We start from the raw sequence: 19,424 nt of genomic DNA, 5'->3' as shown, positions 1-19,424 counted from the left end.
ACGCAAGAGAGATAGAATATTAGCTATGTTGTCCTATTGTTTCTTTTAGATATATTTAGACAATTACAGCCGTAATTGGTATACCTAATAGAGATTAAATTAGTCCCAAAGGTTGACCACTGAAATGTTGGTATATCAAAATTCTAATTATTTTCACAGAAGTTGAATTTGTAATCCTTTTGTTTTTGGGAAGGAACTGAGTCCTGATAACTATCAGCTCATGATAGTTTGGGGGCCAGGACTTCATCAAACACTGATGAATGATTAATTAATATTATTATTAATAAAAAAATAATATTATCATTGTGACAAAAATAAATGTGTGTCCTGTAAAGTCAAGAAAAGGAATATATTATTACCTGCCTTGAGCAAAGATTGTACGTATAAATTTGGTCGCAAGGTCAATATTTTTCTCTGTACATTTATTAAAATTAGAATTTAAAATATCTCATTCTTCAAACTATTCTTATACTTAATGTTAACTGTTTAAATTATGTACATAGTAAATAAAAATAATATAAAAATCAAAATTCTTTTTTCTTTAACATAGTTATTATTCCAACGAATGTTACATTTTGTTCATAGTAAGTATTATAATTTTTAGTTGGTTATTAAAATTCCTTCTACTATAAATACATTATAGTAAACTTCGTAATTTATAAACAGTCTGTATTTTACCAATTTTTTTTAGGAACCTACTCTAATCATGATAGTAGAATACCTATGATACATTACAAAAACTTTCTTTAAAGTCATCTGCTAATTTCGATTGGTGACATATGGCAGGGAGATCGCAGGGTACGTATTTGTGTAACTATTTATAATTTACCTTATATCTTAGGTAACGCAATTTATAATTGGAAATAAAATTATTAAAAAAAACCTAGAAGAAAGAATAAATGTAGAGGGATAAATAAAAATACTTTTAGTTTATGATATTATTTTGCATATAATAATATAAGATAAAACGTTCAGAAATGTCGTCGTATAATTTTGTAGTAATTTCTGTGCATCATTAGTAAATGGTAGCGTTATAATGTTGGCCAGCTGTAATAGAAATAAACAAAAATTTGTATTTTCTCATTAAATTAACTAATTAAAATAAAAAGAAAATTATGTCGATTAGCGCCATCTATGTATTACAACGTAAACTATTTATATTCTTGAATAGCGCCATCTATAATCTCTCATAATAAACTTTTCACAAACATTGGCATACATACTTCAACCTTGCTATTTGCATTATGCAGTTATCATTATAGTGACATAGATGGCGCAGTTTCGATATATTTTTAGTACAATTTTCCAAGAACTATCTTCAAAATATTGATCACTATCTATCTTTTAGAGATGTTATATTCTATTCATATACGAAATAATCTATGACTTTATTTATATCTTTATCTTACAAAGTTAGGTATATAAGTTATAAGTAGCTGTTGCAACGCCTGTCTGTAACAAGCAAGTCTGTTAGAGATTGTTTGCGTTGCTTTGTTTTTAATGGTGACTATATGAATACATGAATGATATATAAGTAAACTTTTCTTTTAATTTAATAGTCTGCGGTAAAATATATACCTTAGTCTTATATATTTTATTCGGCAAGCAGCTTGCTTTGAGAAATGTGTTTTGATTATAGGGACTTATTATTAAATTACATTATTTTGCTATATAAATTAAAATCGCCATTAAAAAATAGGTAGAATATCGATAGAAGGGTGAAAATTTAGAGTTGTAAGTACTTTTTAATGCCATATTATAAAAAAACATAAATAATGTTAGGGTTATGAAAAATAGATAATAACCGATTCTCAGAATATGCATATAAAATCATAAAAATCGGACGTTTCGGACGAGTGTGGTAACTAAAATTGTGAATTGAGAATTTTATATACAAGATTAAGAATTACGAACACAAGAAAATTTATATATCTGCTGAAGAATCTATCTAAATCTCACTCCCTAAGGTTGGCTGGTAGAGAATGCTATTAGCATTAAGCCCGCCTATTGTACAAAATCAATAAAGTTTTAAATAAATAAATATTTTTATAGACTTTTTTTCCCGCGCAAACGTAATGCGCCACAGATGCACAATATTGCACGGCGCGCAGGATCCTACTTGATAGGATGACGAGTGCGTCATGGCTGTATAGCTTTTTTATCGGACTACTCTAATGCTGTTGGCCGCAGCAGGACGATAGAGGGCGAGTGCAGATGGCACTCCAAACCCGCGGAAGGACTTATGGAGCGGCTGAAGGCCAACTCCCACCTGACGGATACGACTTTAGTCTGAGGGCACCGCTAGAGGTTCGAAGCCCAGTTCAGAGCGTCGTTATTTCAATACCCGTTTGAATTAGACGGTGCATCGATTGGGGAGCGATGTTAATACTAGGAGATTACGGCTTACCATAAGGCGGGCCGTCAGCATGTTTGATATTACAATTACATGCCTTTAACCTTAATTCTGTATTATAAAATAATAATAATAAATAATCTCAGGACAATTCACACAGCGCCATCTAGATCCAAGTTAAGCTAGCTAAAGCTTGTGTTATGGGTACTGGACAACTGATACAAATACATAGATATTTTTTTCTTCGTAAATTCATATTATATATAGAATACACCCAGACCGATACAAAATCATACTCATGGATACAAAAGTTTGTGCCGTGCGAGGAATCGAACCTGCGACCATCGGACGTAAAGCGGTGTGCTAGACCGCTACATCACCGAGGCCGTCAAATAAAACTAACCTAAAATACTGTCCATGGAAACAGTCGTCACCTTTTTATAATCGGCTTCCCTCATACCGTATGCCAGGTAGTGGTACGATAGGAAATCTGTGTGGTTAGACACGAGTTGGAACACCATCGTCTTGGAGCCCGTCTGACCCTTCACCATATTGAAGGTCACCTCGCCAGGTGCGTCAATGGTCGCCGTGACGTCTAAGAAAGTGATTACGAATCCATTCTGAAAAATAATTACAAATATATAGATATATCGATAGATCGGTCGTTAGATAGATCGATAGAGAGACCGATTCATCGATAGATAAACCTTTATTACCAACATTAACAGATTAACATATTATGTACAATACTACATAATATGTTGACTGAGTTGATTATTGGATTCTAAGCTGTTGATTTTCTAATAAATAAATAAATAAATAAATAAACAAGCATACACAAGAATAAAAAAACAAAGTTGGCAATAGGAGCTGCCTCAGCTGTTGCTGATATAAGCACAACTCAATGAGGTTTTTTTATGGATGACAATGGAATGGTGCACCCACCTACGCTAACGGTTTACGCTGGCGGGGCACCAGTGGAAGATGATAAGATGAGCATAAGGTCAGGTCAGTTAGCCCATCGTAACAAGCTCACCAGGAATGTTTTACGATGGTTTCCAGGGGGAACCGCGTGGACCTGACATTGTACATTGCTAGCAATGGGGTTATCAATCCACATTACTAACAATCCCCTTTCCCCCTAACTCAATGAGGTGCACCTATACAGTGCTGGATTTCAAGCAGCCCCGTTACTCATTAAAAACCAACACAAATAATAATAATAATAATAATGTCTCAGGACAATCTACACAGCATCATTTAGTCAAGGCACAGATAACATATGGTCAAGGTATGTAGAGCTTGTGTTATGGGTACTAGACAACTGTTATAAATATATAGATATTTTTGTATTTATACATAGAAAATACCCAGACCGATACAAACAATTATACTCGTGAATGCAGATTATTGTATACAGGAATCGAACCCGTGACCTTTGGAAGTAAAGCGGTGTGAAAAGAGATCACTAAGGCCGTCAAAATTATGTATACATGAACTAAAAATTAAATACTTATTGTATTAATTAGCTCTTATAGTAGAGCTTTGCTCCCGGGGTTCTCATTTGGTATGCAATTGGTAAACAAGTTGGCTAAACGTTTTAATGAAACTTTGCAATAATATAGCTTATGCATCACAATAACACAGAGGCTAAACACAGAAGCTGCGGTCACAGCTAATATAAAAAAGTTCCGCAGGACGACACCTACCAAAACCAGTAAGTTAACGATAAAAATATGACATACAAACCCTCGCTTCCGTGGTGACTGTGACGAAGAACGGGTCGTAGTTATTTCTGTGACGGTAGCGATCTGCACCACCGTCCATGGGCAACGACTCTGCGAGAATATTAGTAATCGAATAATACGAGTGGGTCGAAATTCGATGATAGTTAAATTAACATTCCGTATGACTATAGACAAATAATATTAAAGACAAACAATATTAATCTATTCTGAATTTGACCATAGACTTAAACAGTAAATAAAAGATAATATATGCTTGTGTATTTAAGGTTTTTTTATTGATTTAATGTATTTTTATGCATAAAAACATCTATATGTAAACTATAAAACTAAAAATTTTATACACCTTCGCTCGAGCAAATTTCGTAACAAGGGATAGGTACAAAGTGTTTGATATACCTTTGAATTTTAAAATATATGCATAGTGGTTATAAATTAGAAGTTTGTGTGTCAGTTTATATTTCTGTCTCTCTATGGATATAGAAATAGAAATAATATTTATTCAAATGAACTTAATATAAGCATTTTTAATTTTTTACATTTGTTTAATCTACCACTCATTCGGAACGCAGACTCATCTCAAGAAGAACGAGTAAAAACTTGCGTGTTCAGAGCATGTGTATGGGTAGTAGACAACTGATACCAATATATAGACAGTTGTTTTATAATTAGGACACTAGGACACAGGAAACATCCAGACTGATGCAAACAATCATATTCAAGAACACAAAAAATTGTACAATGCGAGGAATCGTACCCGCGACCATCGCAAGTCAGACGTGTTAACCGCTACACCACTGAGGCAGTCATTACATCATAGTCATACATAAGTCTGATAAAACCATTTAAATACTCACTGTCATATTCGATGCCAACGCGAAACTTCTTCGTCTCAAAATAATTTGGATAACTCAATATCAAACCAACACAACCGAATAGAACAATTTTGTCCAACATTTCGCTAACCGAACCTGAATAATAGGAGTTAAACAATGATATTTCGACTTCATACGATGTTATAGTTTATCTCGATTTATCTTAAGATGATAGTGCTTCATCTACCGCCGATATGGGATGCACGTACCGTATAAAGTATTGTTTATTTCGTAATTTGATAACATTATCATTGCAACTGAATGATTCCGTCGAGGTAACCTATATTGCGAAATAATGGTTTATCTTTTTGAGATAGCTAAATTGGAATCTGTTTTCCGCTTTTGGGACGGTGTGCGCGCAGAAAGAGATGGTGCTAATGAATGTAGAGTGGAAAGATATTTTTTGAATCCTTACTAATATTTTAAATGCGAAAGTAAATCTGTCTGTCTATCTCGCTTTCACGCTAAAATACACCTAAGTACATAGTCTTTTGTTAATGGATGATAATGAAATGGTGCACTTGCCTTCTTAACAATGGAGGATGATCGTGACAAATTCACCAGTAATTTATCACGATGGTTTCCAAGGGGACCGCGTGGAGGTCAACCTGACATGACAAATTGTTAGCAATGGGATTAGAAGTCCACATCACTAACAATCCCTTTCCCTCCATTTCCGATAGTCGTTATATCACTCCACTATCAACTTTTATATAAAATCGTACAAACGAAAAATCGACGTTAGAACATAAATATAAGTAATCGGTTAAAAATCGTATAATATCGGTTTTAGCGCTCGATCGTAAAACCGTTCGTACAGCACAAATATCGGTACGTTCCGTTTTTACTACTTTTATTTTTATATCCATTACTGAATGAGCGAAAAACATAGGAAATCGTATAGTCGTGCCTTCAGGATCTACTTTAGAAAACGTTTCGTAAATATATATTCAAGACTTATTATCACAGATGGGGAAGACAGAGGGACAGTTAACTATAGAAGTTCGGGGGAAAATATAACAATAATATCTCAGGACGACTCACCCATCGCCATCCAGTCCCAAGTTAACAGAGCTTGTGTTATTGGTACTAGACAAGTGATATAAATACATAGATGTTTGTTTGTAAATACATATAAAACATACATAACATAATAAACATATAAAAAATACATATATAACAACAATAATATACATAGAAAACACACAAACAATCATACCCATAATTGGAAATGTTTGTACCGTGCGAGGAATCAAACCTGACCATCGGAGGTAAGGCGGTGTGCTAAAGCGCTAGACCACCGAGGTCGTTTTATGCGTTTGTAATTTTTTTTAAAAGTTGAGTAAAGAATTTGTCTATTTATCTATCTATCTAACTACTGTATATATATCTATATATATATCTATACTATAGTGTATGGGGAGAAAGGGGATTGTTAGTAATGTGGACTGATGATCATATTGCAAGCAATGTACCATGTCAGGTTGAGCTCAACGCGGTTCCCCCTGGAAACCATCGTGATAAATTCTTGATGAATTTGTAAAGATGGGGTGACGGACCTGACCTCATGCTCATCTTAACATCCTCCACTGGTGCCCCGCCAGCGTAAACCGCTAGCGCAGGCTAATGGACTATTGCCACCCGTAAATAGAATAGAATAGAATAGAAAATCATTTATTCAAATAAACATAATTTAAGCACTTTTGAATAGTCAACATTTTTTTAAATCTACCGCGTATTCGGAAAGCTGTCTAGAAGAATAAGCTTGTGTGTAAGAAACTTGTGTGTTGCTCTTTTAAACAATCCTTGTAAGTTCACATTTTACAAGTCGAAACGTGTGAATACAAACTACCAACCAGCACTAATTTATTTAGGCACAAATATAAAAACACAATAAGATTAAATCAGTCGTAGTGATAAGAGCAGACCAGTCCCTACAAGCAGCACTCGTTCACGGGTATGACGGATGAGCCGGCCATCACTGCGCTCGACCATATTGTAGGGAGCCCAATGATCCGGCCCACCACGCCGCCACATGTCTGGACATTTTAGTGAGCATGACTACTCATTCCACTCGACCACGTCACAGCTACAAAAATTACTATATGGTAGTTACAGTATTCGCACTGTACATGAGGATGCATGCGGCAATCAATACAAAAGCCGCTACGCTATCATATATCAAGAAAGCATATTTAAAAAAACTACTATACTATAACAAACTTTTGAAGTGATTCCATATGTTCATGAAAATCTATTTCAGTCCCTGAAGCGAGATATTTTATTACCTCTATACTAATACCAATGATCAAACCATAACCCCACGATGCGTTTGACGCTGTATAAATATTTTTTTTAACAAAAATAAAATGGGTTCAACCTCGCGTTTGATACGGTTATAAAAATAGATTATTATGTTTTGTTTGCTAAACTATTTCTAGCAGATAATATTCCTATTGCTATTTCTTTGACGCCTTCGTGGTCCAGTGGTTTAGCACACCGCCTTACTTCCGTTCGCTGGTTCGATGCCTCGCACGGCACAAACATTTGTATTTATGAGTATAAATGTATGTTTACGAAAAAAAATATATTATGTGCTTGTATCAGTTATCTAGTACCCATAACACAAGCTTTAGCTAGCTTAACTTGGGTCTGGATGGCGAAGCGAGAATTGTCCTAAGTTTATTATTATCAATACATATAAATAAAATTGGAGTGTCTGTTTGTAATATTGAAATAACCGTTTTTTACTACATCCATATGAATATAAATATGGCACATTCACAAAAATAACATTTTATAAAATTTTTGTCTGTCTGTCTGTTCGTTCCGGCTACTCTCTGAAATGGCTGGACCGATTTTGACGGGACTTTTTTTGGCAAGTAGCTGATGTAATAAGAAGTAACTTGGGCTACTTTTATTTTAGAAAAATAAAGTTATATTCCATGCTGATATATACATACTAATATAACTTTACCATAGAACTTTAACTTACTGAAGCTAGTTATTAGTATGGTTGTCTGTGTGTACGTTTAGCTATTAAATGTGAGTGGATTTAGATAAAAACAGGAATAGATGAGTGCTAATCACATAGATATTATGTTATCGTAACTCAACTATACAAACACACAGATAGTAATAAAATAGTCATTTTTATTGACGGCCTCGGTGATCTGGTGGTGAGCACACCGCTTTACTTCCGATGGTCGCAGGTTAGTGTAAACATTTGTAATCATGACTATGATTGACTGTATCGGTCTGGGTGTTATCTATGTATTTAAAAAATCATATCAGTGGTTTAATACCCATAATAGAAGTTCTGCTTACCGAGGGAGGTGATGGCGCTGTGTTAATTGTCCAGTACAGTGGGACTAGATGGCGCTGTTTTAATTGTCCAGGGTTATTTATTTATTTGTTATTATTATACATCTATTATTGTAAGTTATTTTTATGAAACAAAAAATGTATCTATGGGAGTGGAACAGATACTACAATTATTAAAAAGACTCAACTTAATTATAATAGTTCAAATTCAAGCGAGAATTTGCTTAACACACACCCATTTTCTCTCTCTCTATCATACACACATACGTAGACAAATTCACAAATTCACAAATATAGAAGAATTGAGTCTTTTACTCGGAAATCGGTTAAAAATAAGGCTATCAGCAATATAAACGTTCCGTGTCAACAGTTTTATTGGCGTGATATCTCGACGAGCTGTCGTCATCCAATATTTAACACCATCCATCGCCGTAAAATTCGCGCCAAAAACAACACTTGCCATAAACCAGACGTACTGTGGGGGCGTGGTTTGTAAAGACCTAAAGGCGAAGGAAATCGTCTATAAAGCTATAATGAATCTGTCACATGAAATCTATGTGATGTGATTTAATCGAATAATTTTAATGATTCTATTTGTTTTTATTTGAAATGAGCAGACTAAGGCACCCAAGCAAACTGCTTTTTACCTCTCGTGATATTTATAAATTATTGCATTCCTTTTTCAAATTGTCCATTAAATTATGTTACAGTTTACCTCTAGTGCTATAAAAAATATTGCGTTCCATTTTTAAATTTTGCATCTTGATATCAAATTCCATTTATGAACTATATATATCACAAGCCACTTCATCTATATAAATTACTGTACGATCGTTCTATTCAATATTTCCCGACACGCAATGCATGTCTCACTTTTATGCGCTTTAATCTTTATTATGGATACCACAGGGTCGGTATTTCAAAATTCCGTACCGCTAGAATATTCTAGAAATTTCCGGACACAAGAGTATTTTCCAATATTATTTATTTTGATGTTGTATTTTTATTTTAATGTTTACATTGTAGCTCTTTGAAACGGATATGTATATTATTGTTAACATTGTAAAAGAACAAATAAGGAATACTATTAACGGTCATTGTGTGTTATGGGGTAGCGATGGTTACTACCCCGACTTACAATGGTCTTTAGTTCGAATCTGGCAAGCACATTTTATAAAGTTAACCCTGGATAATTCACATAGCGCTATCTAAGATAAACCTAGCAGTTTTTAAGATGAACATGAGGTCATTTAGCCCATAGTAACAAATTACTAAGAATTAATCACGACGGTTGCCAGAGTAGGTCAGACATTTGCCAGCAATTTGGTTACCAGTTCTCATTACTAACAATTCTATTCGACCTCAACGACCTCGATGGTGTAGCGGTTTAATATACTGCCTTACTTCCAATGGTCGCGGGTTCGATTCCTCCCGCGGTACGAATATTTATAATCATGAGTATGATTGGTTGTATCAGTGTGGATGTTATCTATGTATATTTACAAAAAAAATGTATCAATTTATATACACCAGTTGTCTAGTACCCATGACAAGCTCTGCTGAAACTAGATGGCGCTGTTTAAAATGTCCTAAAATTAAAAAAAAAACACCAAGTTTTTATTCTAAAGTCGGATCTCTGTATAATAGAGACAAATGCAATAACCCAACGCTTGTGTTAGCTTCGCAACTTCAAAAGGTTTCCACACGTGCCTTTACCGTATCTAATTATGTTTATCTAGGCCACCCTTTATTCCAAAAACCGACCCAACAAATGTGTATTAGTGTCATAAATTCATAATAACGATGACTGCGTGAGAGGAGCAGGGATGCCAACTGTACGAGTACCCACTTACAAGTACGAAATCTTTGTCCTCCAGTACGAGATCATTCTCATTGTACTTTAAGTTGTACGAGATTTGATTGATGAGAAATCTGTGAGACCTGAGAATGAGTATGTGTAGAATAGAGTTCAGGTAAAGCTTGGAAGCCTAGTGTCTGAACTTTTGAGCGACAAACTCTGTAGCTTGAAAATCTGGTGTTGAGCAACAAAATTCTATAGCTCGGAAGCCTTAAGTGTTAAATGTTGAGCGACAAAACTCTATAGCTTGGGAATCTAGTATTGAGTGACAAAATTCTATAGCTCGGAAGCCTTTTCTCGACAAAACTCTATAGCTTGGAAATCTAGTGTTGAGCAACAAAATTCTATGGCTCGGAAGCCTAGTGTTCAATGTTGAGCGACAAAACTCTATATCTTGGGAATCTAGTATTGAGTGACAAAATTCTATAGCTCGGAAGCCTTGTCTCGACAAAACTCTATAGCTTGGAAATCTAGTGTTGAGCAACAAAATTCTATGGCTCGGAAGCCTAGTGTTCAATGTTGAGCGACAAAACTCTATAGCTTGGGAATCTAGTATTGAGTGACAAAATTTATAGCTCGGAAGCCTTGTCTCAACAAAACTCTATAGCTTGGAAATCTAGTGTTAAGCAACAAAATTCGATGGCTCGGAAGCCTAGTGTTCAATATTGAGCGACAAAACTCTATAGCTTGGGAATCTAGTATCGAGTGACAAAATTCTATAGCTCGGAAGCCTTGTCTCGACAAAACCCTATAGCTTGGAAATCTAGTGTTGAGCAACAAAATTCTATAGCTCGGAAGCCTTAAGTGTTCAATATTGAGCGACAAAACTTTATAGTTTGGAAACCTAGTGTTGACTGGTGAGCGACAAAACTCTATAGCTTGGAAACCTAGTGTTGACTATTAGTTGCCCAAATCGGTCGCCGAAATATCAACACTAGGTTTCCAAGCTATATCCGAGTGAGATGTAGACTCATTAACGGCCGGAATTTGATCACTAATAGAGAAGGTCGTAGCGCTTCCAGTAGCGGTGGTTAGGTTTCCGCAATGAATATTTGTGGTCTCACACATGCTAATGGTAGCGGAATTAAAGAAAATTAGTGGTCGCCCAATGGTCGAAATTCTACTGTAAATTATTAAATTATAATTTTGAATATTATTAAGGTTCTATTGTCAAAGACTATTCTTTCTATGTGTGTGTGTAAAACACATGGTAATTGTGTGTGTAATGTTTTTTTTTAATGTTCTAAACTATTTTTTACACCTAATTAAAAAAAAAACTACCATATTGCATTCTTTCTCCGTATAATTCGTAAGTGTGTGAAATTTCATATTCCTCCATCCAATTTTCAAAAAAGGTGTACCAAGTTTTTGCTTCGAGTTTTAATGTAAATCCATTAAATAACTATGGAAATCAGTCAAAATGCGATAATGTACGAGTTTAAAGATCCATATTATCGAGGTTTAATCATATGTTTGATTTCTTCGTACGAGGTCAAATGTTTTAAAGTTGACAACCCTGATAAGAAAGCACCTATTTACGTGGGCTATAACTGAGAATATTTCTAGGGATGCGAGTGTTACACTCTAGGTGGAATATTTTCAGTACTTTAGTTTTTTTTCTGTAATGTTACAGGAATGAGATTGGACGGTTGATGGTGAGAGAAATAGCGTCACAGAAATCCTGTTTTTTTTTCAGATGCACCTAGTCCATGGTCTGTAATGCTTCTATTTTCAATAATTTCATGTAGAAAGTCTGTAATGATATAAATGTACCCAATGTTATTATTGGGGTAGATAAAGAGGGCTGTAAATTAGTGTAAGTAAGGTTGAAAAGGATGTAGTTTTAAATTACTTAACTTATTTTTATTTTGACAGCCTTGTTGGTCTAGCATCTGTAGGTAATGACATAAATGTACCCATTTATTATTATATTGTAATATATATGTATATTCCAGTAACTATTTATTTATGTCAACTTTGCTATATGGCAGTTTGTATTCATACAAATTTCTTAAAAATGTAATTCTGAACAATATCTATTTAAATGAGCAGCACGCGAGTTTCATTCTTATTCTTCTTGATATGAGCTTGCGTTTCGAATGAAAACAGAATAAAACATATGACTGTTTAAAAGTATTTATATTAATTAATTTGAATAAATGTTATTTCTAATTCTATTACGTTAGTTAATAAAATATATAAAAAAGTTTTTAATTTATATCACCTATTTCTGCATACCAGCAGCGTGCTGTGCAAGATGTATTTCGGTTGAAGGTTGAGCTATGGCAGTAAAATTATGGCGTAAGGAAATATCTCAGAATGGCAACGTCATGCGTTGCAATTCTAAGATATTTAGGTGTTTTATATGATAACGTGATGTAGTTAAACTTTGTAATTTACATTAAGCATTTATCATAGTTTTAAAGACAATATATATGCCAATTACATGTGTACATGTTGCGAATCATCAGATGATCGTAACTAATATAGAAACAATCTGATGCCTAGAATACATAATAAGAAACAAAAAAGACACAGGACAAGGGCGTGGTTCATAAATTATGAATAAATGAATGAAGATATGATACCTTGACGACCTCGGTGGTCTAGCGGTGTAGCACACCGACTTCCGATGCTCGCGAGTTCGATTCCTCGCACGGCACACACATTTGTGTTCATGAGTACAATTGTTTGTGTCGATCTGGGTATTTTCTATGTACAATATGTATGTATTTACGAAAAAAATCTATGTATCAGTTATCGAGCATCCAAAACACAAGCTTTATGTAACTTAACTTGGGTCTAGATGGTGCTGTGTTAATTGTGTATGAATCATAGTTGAATATTTATGGAGATAAATGTAACACCATGATGGTATTTTCACATTATTCTAATAAAAAAAATATTCTTAAAACAAATATTCATTTGTTTTAAGAATAATTTCTAATAATTTCTTTTAATGCGAAGCGCATTCGAAATTTAAAACAAATACAAAGTAGTTTTTATGTCTCGTACAAATTGTCTTGAGATTATTGCGTGGAATTTAACTTTATTTTTCTAAAATAAAGGGTTTTCTAAACTAAACCTAAGTTACTCTTTATTACATAAGCTACCTGACTATAAAAGTCCTGTCAAAATCATACCAGCCATTTCAGAGATTAGCATGAACAAACAGACAGACAGATAGACAGACAAAAATGGTAAAAAATGTTATTTTAGTGTATGTACCATATTTATATTCATCTGCATGTAGTAAAAAACGGTTATTTCAGTATTACAAACAGACACTCCAATTTTATTTATATGTATAGATTATTATTATTATTGGGTATAACAACGCATGACAGATATTATGGGTGTCATATGACAATGTGATAACGTGATATACTTGGTGCTATTCACATATATAGCCAAAAATAATCACTTACTATATACAGCTTTCCTATTCCAGTAACATAAAATGTACAAATGAAATTGAATTTTAAATACATAATTCCTAAACGTCCAAAATACATTGGCATTATACAAAGTCCTGCAGCTTACCTGTGTTCCTTGTGTCGAGTAAATAAAGTTGCAAGTTCAAGTTGTTGAGGCTAAATTATAAAAAATGAAACTTTTCTAATATTGAGAGTTGTTTTGTGTTTTATATGAAGTATCTTAGTTGGGTAGTTAAACGTATGTATTCGACGACCGCGGTGGTATAACGGTTTAGCTCACTGCTATACTTTTGATGGCCGCGGGTTCGATTCTTCTCACGGTACGTACATTTTTATTCATGAGTTTGATTGTTTGTATTGGTCAGAGTATTTTCTGTGTACATAATATACTTCGAAAAATGTGAACCCGCGACCATCGAAAGTATGGCGGTGGGCTTAACCAATAGACCACCGAGGCTACATCTGTGTATACGCAGTTTTACAAAAGTATTGGCGAACATCATACGGCCTATCTGATGGTAAACGGTTACTGTAGATTAATATATAACTACCCACTTAGTGTCTCTTATTTTTAAAACTTTCTTGAGCACATATTAAGTTTTGTGATAATAACAAAGTAAATTTGCTCACGTACATATGTCGAGAATGCTTGACCTGTTTCGGGGTAGAGACGCTTTCAGCATGGTCACACATTTCCCAATGTTGTCACTTTCGAGCGTTACCCTAGATTAAGGGTGAAAAATTGTTAACAAAGTTATTTTTGGGGCAGAAAAAGATGGTTGAAAGTTAATGTTGAAAAGGAAGTTTTTAATTATTTAACTTTTTTTTGACGGCCCCGTTGGTCTAGCGATGTTGCACACCGTTTTACTTCCGATGTTCGTGGGTTCGATTCCTCGCACGGTACAAATATTTGTATTAATAACTATGATTGTTTGTTTTTATTTCTTATTTCTGTGAATATTATGTATATATTTATATAAGTTGACCAGTACACACAACATAAGCTATGTTAACCTTGAGATTAGATGGCGCTGTGTGAATTGTCCAGAGTTATGCTAATTGTTAAATTATAAAGCCTATGACCTTTCTCGATAAATGGACTATCTAACGCTAAAAAGAATTTTCATAATCGGGTCAGTAGTTTCGGAGATTACGCTGAACATTCAAACTCACAAACTTTAACGCCTTATAATATTCAGTATATATAAATAATCCCTAACTAACGTACCCATTAACTGTAATTAATGAAAAATCTATGAAACCACATCATAAACTTGAAAGGCGCAAAGAGGTCGACTGCAGTGCGTGCAGGCCACAGGTGGGGGGTGTTAGGTGGTCACCATCCCAGCATCCCTTCACCGCTTCATCCCGTTTCATCCCAGTGCCGAACCGACGGCCGTCCGCATCGGACGTGAACCCGCGCCTCCGCGCAGCGGGCACGCGCAACAACAACAAACCGCTAATTCGAAATTCGATTTCAAAACGTGCAACAACAGTGCCATTTTCGAATTTGGCGTTCCATTTTCGAACCCGACGTTTAATTTTCAAATCCGGTGTTTAATTTTCGAATCCGACGTCCCATTTTCAAATCCGTAATTGAACGGGCTGTGATTGAACAATAGTGCTGTGAAATAAATTCAAATGTTTGACGTGTGGGAGAAACTTTTCTGAGCAGGAATGGATGGGGAGAATAGGATCATTTTGAACGTTGGAGGAATAAGGTACGACTCACGTAGCGGACGTTTGTCTCCCAAATTAGGGGGCAAATCCGCAATTAGTTACGAAAAATGTTGCAGATGCGTCATTCTAGTTTCTGAAAAATTTTGTAACTGATTTTTGGTTAAGACTACAACCACATTGCTACGGTTTCTCATGGGTTTACTGTTGATTTTGGAAAGTAGCTTGTTTTAGTCGCTGTATTTTCAGCGATGTATATAGGAAAGTATTTTTAGAAACTGTAAAGATTTTTACTATAGTTATGACTACCAATTCGCCCCGACTTTACAAGTGTGCAATTATTGTAGGGATTCTCTTTTTTTTTAATCAAATATTACAGTACTTTAGGTAGATAGAGTTGTCTGACCTAGATCTCATCTGTAATTGAAATATTTATTTTGTTTAATAATTAGAAACGATACAAAAATGTTTTCTTCTTACACTATTAACGTATTAATTGAAACTATTGGTCGTTAGTGGTTGTAATTCGACCATAATTAACTTAAATTATATCTTTGAACATTATTAAGGTACTATGGTCAAAATCTATTTCTCAATTTGACCACAGACTTTAAACAATAAACAAAAGAGTACATGCGTGTGTGAAATACGTGGATAGTGTGTGTAATGTTTTTTTATGGATTAAATGTATTTTTTATACATAAATTGAAAAAAAATATTAGCGTTCTGCACTCATTCTTTGTATAAATTATAATTGTCCGAAATTTCGCATTTCTTGTTTACGCAATTTTTGTAAAAAGGGGTACAAAGTTTTTACTTCATGTATTAATGTTACTATTATAAACGCGAAAATTTGAGTATGATTAAATACTTAAATGGCTGGATATTTGTGACTCTTTCACGCAAAAACTACTGAAATGGTTTTGATGAAACTTTATAATAATATAGCTTATACATCAGAATAACACATAGGCTATAATCCCCTCCGGTCGATGCTCCGTCCCAATTAAACGAGGATTGAAATTATGACGACCGAGGTTTGAACCCATAGCGGTGCCCTCAGACTAAAGTCGTATTTATCAGGCTGGTGTTGGGCTTCAGCCGCTCTATAAGTCCTTCCGCGGGTTTGTACTGCCATATACACTCGCCCCCTATCGTCCGGTGAAGATGTAAAGGCCATCTGCGGCCTACAGTATTACAGTAGTCCGAAGAAAAAACATAGGCTGTAAACATGCAGGTCAAATATAGCTAGTATATTGAAAAAAGTGGGGAGAGGGGATTGTTAGTAATGGGGATTTTTTTTTTTTGAGGGTTGATAATGGAATGGAGCACCCGCCTGCGCTGACGGTTTACGCTGGCGGGGCACCAGTGGAGGATGATAAGATGAACATGAGGTCAGGTCAGTTAGCCCATCGTGCAAATTCAACAGGAATTTAACACGATGGTTTCCAGGGGGAACCGCGTGGAGGTCGACCTGACATGGTACATTGCTAGCAATGGGGTTATCAATCCACATTACTAACAATCTCCTTCCTCCCCAGTAATGGGGAATAGTAGCCCCCTATCAGGTCCACCTCCTCGTGGTTCCCCCTGGAAACCATCTTGATTGATTTATTGTTAGATTCACGATGGGCTAACTGACCTTCATTCTTACCTCACCCCAAGCTGGAGCCCCGCCAGTGTATACTGATAGCGCAGGGGGGGGGGGGGGGTTGCCATGCCATTATCACCCATTAAAAATAAAAGTATATAGATAAGTCATTGTAACTTTTTTCATTGTTAAATAATAGATTGTCGATGAGTTCCATAAATGCAAATTAATTGTTCTCTTGCTCAATTATTTTGGTTTAAATTAAATTTGAATTAATAATGTAGGTAGGTACATATTTAGATGACAAAGGCGAGTTAGTTGTTCGATTTCAATGACAACAAATAACTCGTTTAAGCAATTATTAATCTATTTCCACAATTGAGAGAACATTAGCTTTGTGGTTTCTCCGATTTAGATTTATAGGTCGTGAATTCAAATCTGAGCGACACCAAAAAATGTAGAAATAGAAATAATCTTTATTCAAGTAACTAACGAGCATTTTTTCAAAAAATGATTTGTTTGATTGAATTGTCATCTTTTTTTTATTGCATCACTCAATCGGAACATAGATTCATCACAATAGGAACGTGTGTGTAGCTGTATTGAATAAGTGTTGTTCAGAATTACATTTTTATGAGTTTTTTTGTGAGTATTTCAATTTATATTTCTAATCGACTCTCCGTTGATAGAAGCATCGATAACAAAACAAATTAACTTGTAAGATAGTTGACTCATCCTTACCTTTTGTACTATATACTAAACGTAGACATCAGTTGCAATAACCAGTGATGTGCAGCCATCAAGAGCAGTAATGTCTCTGACTACCCCATCGGAGATGAGAGTCGTGAAAGTGTATTATATTAATATTATTTACGGTCTTTGTGGTCTAGTGGCACATCGCTAGACTTCCGATGGTCTTGGGTTTGATTCCTTGCACAATGCAAATATTCATGAGTATGATTGTTCGTATCGGACTGGTTTGGGGTAACCCTCCACCAACCCATGGCCATTCCAACCTCTCGGTTATACTGGCCGAATCTACGGGGAATGTGCGCTGATAAGCAAGCATTCTCTTGATCCCTACAAATTATTTCTACTCCTGTCCCTTCTATCGCACTCTCCCCCTTCTGGGGCAGCGGACGAAACATGTACGGCTTCGGTGCGGGGCAGCATTCCGTCTTCAGCAGTATCCTCTCTTCTTGAACACATACCACCGTCAGTCCTCTCGTACTCGCTCCGCCTCCGGTGCCACAGATGCGCGAACTCCCGCAGCCTCCTAAAATTCTCATCCGAAGACTGGTTTGGGATAGTTGACTATAAAAAAATATCGCTCTATCAAAAGCTCTACTTACCTTGAGACTAGATGGCGCTGTATGAATTGTCCTGAGATATTATATTATTATACTACAATGATATTATCAAACAAGTCATTTTAATTGTAGATTCAGGTGATATGATTTATCGCGTCGTTTTTAATAAATGAATATAGTATCTACAATTGTCCTAAAGGGTTTTGTTAGAGCTTCAGCTGAATACTAATTTAAGTTAAATGGTAGAGCGGGAGGGATTATTAGTAATGGGATTTAGTAGTCGCATTGCTAGTGATATACTGTCATTATTTGACGGCCTCGGTGGTCTAGCAGTTTAGCACACCGCTTTACTTCCGATGATCGCGGGTTCGTTTCTTCGCACGGCACAAACGTTTGTATTGATGAGTATGATTCTTTGTATCAGTCTGGGTGTTTGTTATGCATATTATGTATGTATTTAATTATATATTCAATATTACATTTAAAAACATATTTAAGTATTTATATCTGATGTTTAGTACCCATAACATAAACTCTGTTTAGCATGGGACTAGACGGTGCAGTGTGAATTGTCCTGAGTTATTATTTCGTTCCTATTTCCAACTTTTATCTTTGATCTATCTCGCGACTAAATTCCATCGAATTCGGTTCAGTATTTTAAACTTGAACGTGATAGAGTAACTTCAGCTTTAATAATGCAGATATTTAACGACTTGGTAGGCGCAAATCATTCGTTCTCACTCTAACAGCCTGCAATGTAATATAACGATTTCGTGCCAACATGCTGTTTCTCGTATGTGCCATTTCTCCAGTAATAGGTTTATGTAACGATTATAATAATCTGGAGAATAATTGGTAATTCTCACAGGAGTATATTACTATAGATACTTAGAGTTTCATTGTCAGATCATTAAGTACTATTTGGCACATTGATTTTAGAAGTTTGTCTAATCCATCGCATTATATAAATAATGATGATGAATGATGAACCTATAAAGGTTCAACTATAATGAGTCATTATTATTTTAACAGATTTAGTTTTGGATGTGTTTTTTGCTACTATTGTTCTATTGTTTACTCTTCTGTATATTGTTTTATATTATGTATATTATTTAAATGTAGAGATGTCTTAAATGTAATGGATTAAGGGACAGTATTATTACATTGATTTTAGAAGAAAAACTCTAATCCATTACATTTAAAATAAGTTATCATGTTGCTAAGTAACAGTTTATATGTAACGTGCAACTGATC

General features: G+C 34.9%; 2 protein-coding genes across 2 annotated transcripts in view; one reads left to right on the top strand and one right to left on the bottom strand.

The window, feature by feature from the left end:
* Positions 1-218: 218 nt before the first annotated feature.
* Positions 219-5,055, bottom strand: LOC131854212 (uncharacterized). Its single transcript, XM_059205343.1, has 6 exons — positions 4,956-5,055; positions 4,103-4,191; positions 2,788-2,973; positions 970-1,047; positions 360-414; positions 219-253 (listed from the first exon to the last, which is right to left on the bottom strand). Exons 1-6 carry the CDS (start codon positions 5,053-5,055, stop codon positions 219-221), a joined length of 543 nt encoding a protein of 180 aa, XP_059061326.1.
* Positions 5,056-15,173: 10,118 nt separating this feature from the next.
* LOC131854211 (potassium voltage-gated channel protein Shaw-like) overlaps positions 15,174-19,424 on the top strand; it is a 214,718-nt gene continuing 210,467 nt past the window's right edge. Inside the window, exon 1 of the mRNA XM_059205342.1 lies at positions 15,174-15,313. Within this exon, the coding sequence (XP_059061325.1) occupies positions 15,270-15,313 (44 nt within the window). The 5' untranslated portion in view covers positions 15,174-15,269. The remainder of the gene's footprint in view (positions 15,314-19,424) is intronic.

The sequence above is a fragment of the Achroia grisella genome, unplaced genomic scaffold (assembly GCF_030625045.1).
Source record: "Achroia grisella isolate CSIRO2021 unplaced genomic scaffold, CSIRO_AGI_Agris_v1 utg971, whole genome shotgun sequence".
Classification (NCBI taxonomy): Eukaryota; Metazoa; Arthropoda; class Insecta; order Lepidoptera; family Pyralidae; genus Achroia; species Achroia grisella.
This window is presented reverse-complemented; position numbering and strand designations above follow the sequence as displayed.

Bases quoted from the DNA above. Each gene is read 5' to 3' on its own strand.
- LOC131854212 (XM_059205343.1), bottom strand. From the start codon at position 5,055: ATGTTGGACAAAATTGTTCTATTCGGTTGTGTTGGTTTGATATTGAGT. The intron at 4,192-4,955 runs GTGAGTATTTAA...ATATTCTCGCAG, and splicing joins CGTTGGCATCGAATATGACA to AGTCGTTGCCCATGGACGGT. The intron at 1,048-2,787 runs GTGACGACTGTT...TTTCTATTACAG, and splicing joins GGGAAGCCGATTATAAAAAG to CTGGCCAACATTATAACGCT.